Here is a 12,000-nt window from a genome sequence, read left to right as displayed (position 1 = left end):
TTTTCTGGGCATGCCGGCATGAGTGAGAGAAAGTTCTATGAAAGTTGAAGTGGTTTCTAAGTCAGTTACAGGAAGACAAATACCATAGGATTTCACCCAGATGTGGAGTGTAGGAAACAAAACAAACAAGCAAAGGGCAAAGAAAGACAGAGAGAGGGGGGTTGGGGGAGAGAGGGAGAGACAAACCAAGAAACAGACTTTAACTATAGAGAACACACTGCTGGTCACCAGAGGGAAGGAGAATGGGGGGTGAGGGGAAATAGGTGATGGGGGTCAAGGAGGGCAATTATGGTGATGAGCAGAGGGTAATGTATTAAAATTAAAACTTTAAAAAAAAAAGTTGAAATGGTTCCAGTTGGCTTTTTTTTTTTTTTAAAGGAATCTATTTGTGGGTTGTATTATCTTGACTCTTTCCAAGTTTTTAAGTTGACTCTTCCAGACTTTCCAAGTTTCTTGTTTCCTGGCTTTCTGGAAGCCACAGGAGAGAACCCAGGTTACTTTTTAGCTACCTTCAGCAGCTGCCTAAAGGAAAGGGGTGATGTGGGCAGTACAGCAGCTCCAGCTGGGACTGCAGGAAATGCTTTCCCAATCAGCCAGTGTTATCATTGTGTCCCTCAAGAGTGCAAACAAGCCCTAAGAGATTCCGAGGCTGAGTTTACCTCAGATACTCATTTGAAACTTATCCAAGCCTCTGGAATTTTAGTCAGCAAATTTTAACTGAAATCTGGATAAGAATGATTTCATTAACAAGATCTGCAGTATTTCCTGCTTTTCTTTAAGTAAAAAATATCATGCATTAGGGGGAAAAAAGCCTACAGGGGAATTCATAAAGTGAAGCAGAGGTTTGGTTTTTGGAGGGAAGATATTCATGACTTTCAGGATTTATTGGGATGTAGTGGGGGAAGAATCTAGAAAATAATGGTGTGAGTAAAGGATTGTGATCTACCTTCATTGGGAAAATATGCCACTAAAATAAAAAAAAATATGCCCATAAATAGTTATCTTTTTAAAATAAGATTTATTCTATGTGAGAATTGTGAGCAATGTAAATGTTCTTTTTTTATAAAAAGATGTAAACCATTTTTTTTATTTTATTTTTTATAAACGTATATTTTTTTTCCCCAGGGGTACCCATTTTTATGACTCAGTTCCATTTAGCTGTCATTTATTGATCAGCTGCTGTGTATCAGACACTGGGCTTTCTTTCTTTCTTTTTTTTTTTTAAGATTTTATTTATTTATTTGACAGGGAGAGAGAGATCACAAGTAGGCAGAGAGGCAGGCAGGGGAAGCAGGCTCCCCGCTGAGCAGAGAGCCCGATGCGGGGCTCGATCCCAGGACCCTGAGACCATGACCTGAGCTGAAGGCAGAGGCTTAACCCACTGAGCCACCCAGGCACCCCTGGGCTTTATTTCTAAAGCTCACACCAACCTCCTAAATGAACACTATTTTCTCCACTTTACTGAAGAAATAACAGGGAGAAGCTAGAAAGTTGCCTAATGCCTCCTGTTCAGAAAATAGTTAGAATGGAACCGAGCACTGTCTGACTGCCCGGGTCACATTCACGAACTAAGTGAGGATCTGGTGGTCCCCAAAGCACTAAAGAGAACCTTAATTTAGTTGTGAGCCACTCCTTGTCCTGGTTAACTTAGTCTAAACCCACACTCTGATTCCCTGTTGACTGCAGGGTTTAGTGTCTGCCCAGCGGCGACTTCTTACATCATTCACGGTCATTGCATCATCCTCACTTCTGTTTCTACCCCCAAAATGTTGGGAAGCTATTTAATCCTCAATTCCTAAATCAGAGTTATAACTACATCATGTGCAGGATTAGGATTTACAGAACTGAAATAAGATGTGGGAAGTGAAAGCTGGCTTGCTACCCTGATTGTTTTTGATGTTGGCTGGACAGTGAATTGGACCACAATGCGGAAGAGAGGAAAGCAAAGGGCAACGTTGGACCCAAGTACATCTTCTGTTATAACTAGGTTTGAAAGTAGGTGCATAACCGTTTCAGACAATATATGCAGAAAAAGCAAGAATTAAAAAGTTCAGCCTGTGAAATTGATATTTTGTGTTATAATGCTAAAAAAAAAAAAAACTCTTGGTCTCTCTATGACATTACAAAAGCACATTAGAGGAAGAAATTTGTGGATGGTGCTCATTTGCTTTAAGTGAGGATATATTTAACACAAAACTTGAATTTTGTTTCTAATCATACTTTTTGCCAACCTCATTCAACACAGAGGAGTAGTAGTCGTAACAGTAATAATAATAATAGCTCATTTTTATTGGGCACAGATTATGTGTTAAGCCCTGGTTTAAGAAGTATTTATTAATTCAGTTCTTCAAAATAAGATGTCAGAGGACAGATAACTCCTTTAAGAAGCTACCTGCTTTGCTTTGTTATGCTAAACACAGTAATTTCAGCAATCAGAAAAAATCTACTTTAATTCTTTCTATAGTCAGTGAATTACTTATAGTTTTGAAAACTTATAAATGTTTATTTTCTTAACGAATAAATTTTTTAAAATACAAGAGTATTTGATTTGGGGGAATAGCTATATTAAGCATTTGTGAAATGCTACTTTCAGCATCATTGTCTCTAGTTTACCCCTCTCTACGTATAGAGATTATTAGTCAGGTGACTACAACTTTAAGTAATTTATGAAAAAAGTCGTTGTGTTCAATAGTATTTAATGGAGTAATTACTAACATAAAATGTAGTGTCAGTGTGACACTGATCCCAGAATGACATTTCTAAGGCACAGAGTAGTAAACAAGTATTTCCACTTGACACATCATAAGTTACCTATTACATAAATGAGATAGGACAGAACTTTTTAGTTGATTTCTTTAATTTATCCTAAAGTGACTAAATAGTATAGTACTCAAATAGTTTTAATAACTATATGTAAAAAATAAAAGGTGACCATTGATAAGATAAATAATTATAAAATTAATTTCATATGAATGCATTTTTATCACATTAATATTATTTTAAATAAATGCAGTCATACTTGGTGATGCTCATCCCAGAGATTTAAGACTTTAGAAATACAAAGACTTACCCTTTTGATAATCTCATCTCCTTGGTAGAGTTTACAATAAACATTTCTATTTTTTTGAGATTCCAACTTTGGAGAACCCAAAGCTGAGTCTTCACACAGGTGTTAGGAGTGAGTTCCGGCATGGACTTTTGTTTGGAGAGGAATGACACGTATCAGAAATAGCTGTCTGGTTCATTGTTGTTTATTTAAAAGTGCTATGACATTTAAAGTTATCTAGAAAATAACTCACAGGCAAAATTAATTCAAACTGGGATTGAATCCACTGGAGAAACCACATTGAACATGATCTGCTAATCCTCTGCCTCTCCCCATGTTTCTAAATCTCTCTGTCTTTAATTTCTTACTCTGTAAAATGAAGAGATTGGACTAGATACCTCGCAAGGTACATAAAGTACCTGTCTGTAAGAACTGTGCTAACTCAAACAATTTTTCTAGAACATCTGATAAAAATGAGCAGATCTGAATTAATTTTCACTGATTTTTACATTCCAGTATTTAATTTCATCCCATCATTATTTTATTACTTTGTTTAAAGAAATCACACAATAGGGTTTACTTTTCAGTAAGTAATTCCAGTATCGAATTCAGTTCAGTTTATTAAGCATCAACCTACCTAATCAATATCAACCTAATCAACAAGTGGGTATTTGGACCTCCCTTTGTGAGTGCCTCGCTTCCAGATTCTGAATGTACTGAATGCAACATTCAGGCCCCGTGACCTCTAAGACCATCATCTGCCCTTTAATGGAAGTGGATGCAATAAATGTGAGATCTGATTATTTGGCTGAGTCGCTGTGACCTCCATTCATTTGATTTGGTGACATGAATATATGCATATGGGAGCTAATGAGAAATTGGGGAAAATGTTAGTGACTTTGAGATAGCTCAGTTGGTTACGTAAGAACTGTAGAGTCTGGGTTTTGGTGTCACAAGACACCTATCATAGTTTGTGGGATTAAATGGACACATACAGTAGGCTGAATAGAGTAAGTGGTAATTCTCACCATTGACAAGAATACCAACTTAAGTTTGGTATTTTACTTCAGACAAAGGATAGTTTTGTTTTTTATGCACCCCCCTTTTTTTTATTATGTTCAACTTGCCAGTATATAGTACATCATTAGTTTTTGATGTAGTGTTCAACGATTCCTATAACACCCAGTGCTCATCACCACATGTGCCCTCCTTAATACCCATCACTCTGTTACCCCATCCCTCCATCCCCTTCCTTCTATAACCCTCAGTTTGTGTCCTGGAGTCCAGAGTCTATCATGGTTTTTCTCCCTATCTGATTCCTTCCCATTTACTTTTCCCTCTCCTCTGTGGTCCTCTTTAATCAACTAAAAACAAGGTAGAGAGAACAGAGAATTTGTTTTTTAAAAGTATAGGTAGGTAAGAAATCAGAGTGTTTGACACCACAGGGCAAATGTCCATGTGGCTTGTTTTTTAATTCTACACTAACCTCCACCAAACCAACCCCCCCAACCGCACAGAGTTTGAAATATTGTAATTATGATTTATGAAGTGCCTAAACAAACTATTGTTCACGTTAGCCAAAGAATTTCACTTAGACTTTAAGTAAAATATTAATAAAAAGAAAAATTGATTTTTAAAAAATGTCATGAGATAAAATTCATAGACTAAGTTATGGAAGATTAGGTAATAACTTATGAGAATGAGAGATTGAAATGTTTATTAAACATTTTATGATAGAAAACTTGGAATATTTTTCATAATAAATCCTATTTGTACTGTAGGAGCACCTGGGTGGCTCAGTTGGTTAAATGTCTGACTCTTTATTTCTGCTCAGGTCATGGTCTCAGGGTTGTGAGTTGGAGCCCATGTAGGGCTCATCAAGGAGTCTGCTTGTCCCTCCTGCTGCTCATTTGTGGACTCTCAAATAAATTAACAAAATCTTTTTAAAAAATCTTATTTGTACTCTAAAATGAAGTAAAATTATTTTTTGTTGATAGAGTCTTATCCAAATTAAAAGCACACTCCTACTATCCTATAGGAGTATTCTAAGATGATAGGGTCGAAGCCTGGTCATATCTGGATTAGAAGCTTAGCAAGAATCTTACTAGAGCTCACTAAGAATCTTTCTTGGGCTTTCTTTGTTTCTCTGTTTCTTTGTTTCTCTGTTTCTTTATTTGCCAATGGAGGTAGTAGTTGTACTTACCTTAGGAGAATCCAAGGAGAAATATTAGGCATTTTTTTTTTTTACTTCTCTCTAATACATTTTGATCCAAGCACTTAATTCTGAATTCAATTACATTGTGTTTTCCAAATGTCAGTTTTGTTTTTTGTTTGTTGTTTGGTTTTGCTTTTGTTCCATAGGATTAACCAGTTCCTTGACCTCAGGACTCTGGATTGGACTTAACAGCCTGAGTTTCAACACTGGATGGCAGTGGAGCAGTGGCAGTCCATTCCGGTATTTGAACTGGTTACCAGGTAGGGTCCAGCTTGTCTGTGGATAAATACATCAAGGTTTAATTTATCTGGATACCATAGTGATCTTCATCATCTCACATGGGGAGCTCAAAGAAAAGAATTGGGAGACTTTACCAAATATAGTCTTTCTCACATTCCTTTGAAATCTGCCGACTAGATTTGCATATCATAAAACTGTAAAGTTATACCTGCTTCCCGGGTTAGAGATTTGTCTGGCAGAGTTATGACACAAATCAATACAGGACTCTGTTAAAGTACACATTCTCTGAATATCCTTGATTTGCTAGCTATTATATTCAAAATCAAATTTTCAAATTCTACAATGTTCCAGTTGAAAGTGCTTATATATGAAATTTATACTTATGAGATGTATGTGTATATATACTATATAATGCTATATAGTATATTCAAAGATTGTATATGTATTTATTTACATTTACACACACACATAAGTGAATTTAAGTGAATATGAATTATTTAGGGCTGGACAATTTCTCATTGTCTTGAGCCCTGAGATATTTATGATTTTTCTGTCATTGTTATAAGGAGCTTAACATCATTTTCTTCTGTTGTTAATCTAATAGAGTTGGATTAAAATGGTATTTAGACATAGATGATAATATTCCATGCTAGCATAATAATTCATTAGCACTTTTGTGCTTGAGGTGCTCTATGGAGTGTGATTCAGAACTCCCCACCCCCACTTCCAATCCCACCCCATACTAATGTTGGTTTATTAGCAAAGAATATAATAATTAATGATTACTAATGTCTGCCTGGGTGTGGAAAATGATGGGTCACATTTTCATTCACTAATTCTGCTATGAGAAAATACTGATGTAGTGTTTTCTCATATGGTCAAACATCTTTCTTAAAAGCCACTGAATGGTTTTTGCATTGGGCTTAGGAAACGAAACTCTCTTCTATGTTACTAATTTATGGTATTTAAAGAAAATGAAAACTTTGAAAATAAGAAAGAAGCAAGCAAGCTAGCTAGCTAGCTCAGAATAGATGCCAAAATACAAAAGGGAAATTTTAGAGGATATATTTTGGTTTAAACTGATGTGCTTTTCCTATGAAATTCCACATCCAATGCATTCCTTCAGTGCATACTAACAGGGCTGTCACTACAGTCGGCTTTGTTTTCCTCTACAATATGGGAACTAAACATTACGGTAGAGGAATATAAGATGTCTTTCTCGTGGGTGAGGATTTGATTTGTCTGCCCACTCAGTCAAATTAAATTAGAGAATGCCAGTTGGGCTCAATCAGATCATTAAATAATAATGATTTTTTTAAGGAACTAGAGTTTATTTTTTGCTGCTGAATTATTGCATGTTTGGCAGGTCACTTTATTTATTATGCAATTTTGGAATAATTATTGTAATACTTAACCACTTGCATTCCAAGGATTCAGTGAGAAAATTGGGGGGCTAACTGCAGTGAAAATGAGGAATGAAATTAGAATATTGATGAGAAAGGAAAAGAAATGTCCTCCCTTATTAAACCAAATTCCTGAGAAATAAGAGGTACAAGGTTAAATCACCTTCTGAAATAATCTGAAACTCTCTGGAGAGTTTCTTCAAACTAGAATCAGAAACCTTGTGGAATATTAGAAGCTGTTATTGCATGAAATATTTGATTAAGCATTCAGTTGTGTACTTCCAAGAAATACATCTATTAAAATACATTCACATTTAAAGTGAGGATATTTTACACAAATGCCGGAGAAGTGTGAACTCAAATCTATATCTATGATAGCCATTTAAAGACAACTAATTGATATATTTAAGTCCTTATCATTGGCAGTGTTTTTCACTGTACGCTCTTCCAAAACTTTCAAAAAATGTTGACAAAAGCTTTATGGAGCAGGAGATATGGTTCCCATTTAGCAGGAAGGCAAAGTGAGGTCCAGGTCCAGGTTATATACGTGTCAGAGGTCACAAAACAGAGTCATTAACAAAAGGTGGCTCATCAACCTGTCTTCAGGTGAGAGATGGCACTAGTTTTCAGAACACTGGTTTTAAAATCCTGTATTAACTAGTGAAAAGGCATGAGAAATTTGGGCATTCATGTATCCATTGCATTCCCAAAGGTGACTTTTTTTTAAAGATTTTATTTATTTATTTGACAGAGAGAGATCACAAGTAGGCAGAGAGGCAGGCAGAGAGAGAAGGGGAAGCAGGCTCCCTGCTGAGCAAAGAGCCTGATGCGGGGCTCGATTTCAGGACCCTGAGATCATGACCTGAGCCAAAAGCAGGCGCCCCCCAAAGTTGACTTTATCTGGTTCTTTTATCAATTTTCAGGAAGATAGGGGATGATGGGTTAGTGGTTAAAAATCTTCAGTGGGCTTGGTTGAAAATCGTGAGGAAGAGTCTGAGTTTGGGGTGGACTTTATCAGTGTTTCCTATGCCCTGTTGCTTCTCAAGCTCCCCTTCCCTAGTCTTTCTCCTCTTTGCTGTCTTCCTCTTCCATCTCCTCTCTCCAGTTGGAGGAAGTTTTACCATGTTCAGAAATTCTCTAGTTCGCTCCTCGCAGTTAGCCTTACGTAGGTTTTTGGTAGGTATTTACAATATTTAATATAGTTGGTTTAGAACATTGTGTGTTTTGCATTTTGTTAGTTACTTCTAGATTGATTATACATAACAAAACCCAATGTGAAGATTGTTTAGGATTATAAAGTCTAGCTTTATTGTCAATATTGTGAAATGAGTTATTTCAAAGAAGTGAACTTGTATAATCAACATTTTAGACACTAGAACAACCCAACGATAAGAAAAGAAATAGATACTCAACATGTCTTTTGCACTGCAGTCAGTAAAGATTTATTGGTGAATATGAAGCCAGAGACAGAATGGGATCCAATTAAATCCCAGGGATGAAGTTGTGAGGTTTTGGGGGCTAACTGCTTGTACTACCATAATAATCCCACTTTGATATTTTCTTTTCCCCAAAGGAAGTCCATCAACAGAACCTGGAAAAAGCTGTGTGTCACTAAATCCTGGGAAAAATGCTAAATGGGAAAATCTGGAATGTGTTCAGAGACTAGGCTATATTTGTAAAAAGGGCAACACAAGTTTGAATCCTTTTGTGATTCCCTCTGGTAAGTGATCGATTTGGTCTGAAGTGTAGAAGATATTTTAATTGAAAGAAGAAAATTATAGACAAGCATAACTGTATGAGATGACAGGTTGTGTTGATAATTTATGGAGTAAATTTAGTTATAGTCCTACGGAATTTCTTTTTGTTGCGTACTAGTAATGGTCACCAACATTTCCTGAGTGTGCTGTGGTGTACAGGCATGTACAAAGACTTCAAAAGAACATAAATAAGAATTCTAGCCTCATAGCAGCCCTATGAGCAAGGCATTATTATTCACACATTCTCAATGAGGAAGAGGATATTCAGAGGATATATAAAACTTGCACATGTGACAAAACAGGAATCCAAACTAGGAAATAAATATCTGCAAAGGATGTTTTTATTATATTCTGGCTATTTAAGGATTTTTCTGGGCTCTCGTGCCGTAAGTTTAGCATCTTCAGTGGAAGTCTTCACAGAAATGGGACAAAACATCCAAAAATACTAACTGAATTTTATATATTGGCTAGACTCTGGGGAAAGAAGTCAATTATGCTCTCTCTTATTATTTTATAGAAGAATTAAGTTACTAACGCAAGAATGCACCCTTTTTTCAAATTGACAAAAAGCAGACAACCCACATTTTTTTCACTATCAGCTGTTTTTGGAGAGACACTTAATACTTCAGAGGGATGTATGTATGTATGTGTGTATTCTGCTTGAGAAATCTGACAGTATGGCATTCTTGACTTCTCTCCTTGACTTCTAAAGTTAAAAAAAAAGTTGACTTTTTGACATAATTGGAAAATCAAAATTTATAAAGTGATAGAAAATAATAGTATTTTCTTTCTACCTCTTAACCTCTAACACCTAGTTCTCGTCTCTGATAAATAACTGTTTCTGGGTGTTTATCCTTATCTGGTTAGTCTATAAATATATCAACAAATATGTTTATGATTATTTCTGTCTGCTTTATACAAATGGCAGCACCCAATACATATCTTCTTCACCTTTTTCAGATAAAAAATGTGGACATCTTTCCATATTGTACAAAAATAGCTTTGGGGTTTATTTTTATGACTCACAATAGACATTAGAGAGAGACCATGAATATTTTTGACCAGTCACCTATTGATGGACCTTCAATTTTCTTCTGATTTTTTATTTTTACAAACAATCCTACAGTGAATAATTTTATACACATATCATTTCATGTGTGTGATCATTCCCAGAAGTGGAGTTGCTAGACCAAAGAGTAGGTGTATTTACGATTTTTAAAATATTTATTAACATATAATGTATTATTTGTCCCAGGGGTACAGGTCTGTATTTATAATTTTAATAGAGACAGAAATGGTCACAATCTCCAGTGGGTACAGACAATGGTCCTGGTTCTTGGGCTTGATGATATTATGACTAGAAACATGTGTCTGGGAGACCTAAATCATTTTGTACTTCATCTTCTCTATTCCTCCCATAGGAGAAAAAGTATAATTATTTCTCCTTGGAAAAAGTCATACAATTCTCCTTCAGAAGATTTGGAATTACCATGTAGGGGGGAGATGAGAATGCTTTTTTTAAATAGCTTCCCTGGTACAGGAAGCAGAATTCTGGAACTTAGCCTTATTACCTAACTCCCAGTTTTGGGTTTCTCATCTGTAACGGGAAATATTAATACCTGTTTTGCCTGTGAAAATGTGTTCATACTGTCAAGCATTCCATAAATTAGCCTAATTTCTCTACTATGCCCCACCTCATTTCACTTGCTAACCTTCATTTGACATGGGGTTTTGAATTTCTCTGTATTTCCTGGATGAATCATTCTGTCTTATCTATAAACTCAAATAAACCTGTGAGAATTAAAATTATGCAGTACACATGACTGGTGACCCCCTGGGGCAAGTGTTCTACCTTGTACCCTGTTGGTCCCTGCAATGCTACCCTGTTTGCCATAATTCCTGGGATCCTAGAACCACAGTCACATGACCCCCCCCCAACCACAAGTGGCCACTGAGAGCATGAAGTGGGCTAGTTTGACTTGAAATGTGCTCTAAGTGTGTAAAATGCATATGGCCTTTCCAAGACTTCCCACACAAACGAGTAAAAATATCTCGTAACTTCTTTTTTATTGATTACATGTTGAAATGATAATATTTGGGGTATACTGGGTTAAATAAAATAAATTATTAAAATTAAATGTGTCTGTTTCTTTTTATTTTTATTTAACACAGCCACCAGCAAATTTAAAACCATGTATGTGATTCTCATTCGTGACTTACATCGTATCTCTGTTAGTGTTGCTCCACAGGAACGAGAGATCTTTCCTGGCTGCCCCTTGGAACTCCTTTTTCTTGGATGTCTTCATGTTTTAAGATATTTTTAAAGGTCACCGGTTCAGTTTTTGAAGGCCTCAGTACTTACTGACATTATTTTCAGCCTCCCAGGTAGCAAGATCAAAATATCCCACCAGAGGGCTCCAGAGTTATAGTTATTTATTTATTTTTTTTTTAATGTAACATAGAAGTGTAGAATATCTAAACTGTATTGAGGGGCTGGGATTTTTTAAGCATGTGCATGTTTTCTATGATGATAATGCAGTGCTTGGTCATCATGGGTGACTGTTTACTTACATGACTCCTGTAAACAGAATCTGGGACTCAAACATGTGGCAGACAGTCCTGGTCTATAGGGAAAAAGGGCTTTAAGGGATTCATTAAATAACACACATTTACCATACTGAGCATTTGCTAAGGTAGCATGCTGAGTACATTCACTACCAAACATGTATAAATTAACATTCATGTGGTTATAGAGTCTCTCTTTAAGCAAGGTGCATTGCTAACTTGCAGTTTGAAAGAGTATCGATAAATGGTAATGATAAGCTGTTGCATATCCAATATATATTCTCGACCTACGTTCATTACACCAGCCGTGTGCCAACCCCCATGCCAGTCCTAGGGCATACAAGGATGAATAACGTGACTTTCTGCCCTCAAATATCTTTCCTTTCCCTTTCGCCAGCTCATTACTATTACAGTTCATTTTTGCAACATGAAGTCACGATTTAGGAGATTTAACCCTAACTCTTAGTAGCAATAATTAGGATGTTGGCCACTATTACTCATTGACTTAATAATAATTATTGTGGTGTTTGTAATTTATAGTAACATTATCTCAAATGGTTTCTAGCCCAGAAGAACACAGTGAGGATAAGTAGCTTCCTATTAGTATTGCCATCAATATTAGTGAAACGTTTTTACATATACGGATCCTTTGGTTCCTGTCATGTGACTTATCCAAGATCACATGACCTGTGGCAAATTCAAAAGACTTCTGAATCTAAATCCCTTTGCTCACAACAGTGTCATATGCCGTCTTGCAGGAGCAAGCCGGAGGCC

General features: G+C 36.2%; 1 protein-coding gene across 1 annotated transcript in view; it reads left to right on the top strand.

The window, feature by feature from the left end:
• Nucleotides 1-12,000, top strand: part of MRC1 (mannose receptor C-type 1) — a 99,526-nt gene that overhangs the window by 23,271 nt on the left and 64,255 nt on the right. Inside the window, exons 5-6 of the mRNA XM_032880888.1 lie at nt 5,408-5,521; nt 8,478-8,624. Of these exons, the coding sequence (XP_032736779.1) occupies nt 5,408-5,521; nt 8,478-8,624 (261 nt within the window). The remainder of the gene's footprint in view (nt 1-5,407; nt 5,522-8,477; nt 8,625-12,000) is intronic.

Source organism: Lontra canadensis, unplaced genomic scaffold, assembly GCF_010015895.1.
Source record: "Lontra canadensis isolate GAN:19392208 unplaced genomic scaffold, GSC_riverotter_1.0 scaffold72, whole genome shotgun sequence".
Lineage (NCBI taxonomy): Eukaryota > Metazoa > Chordata > Mammalia > Carnivora > Mustelidae > Lontra > Lontra canadensis.
Note: the sequence above shows the minus strand (reverse complement) of the source record. Positions and strands in the feature narration are given on the sequence as shown.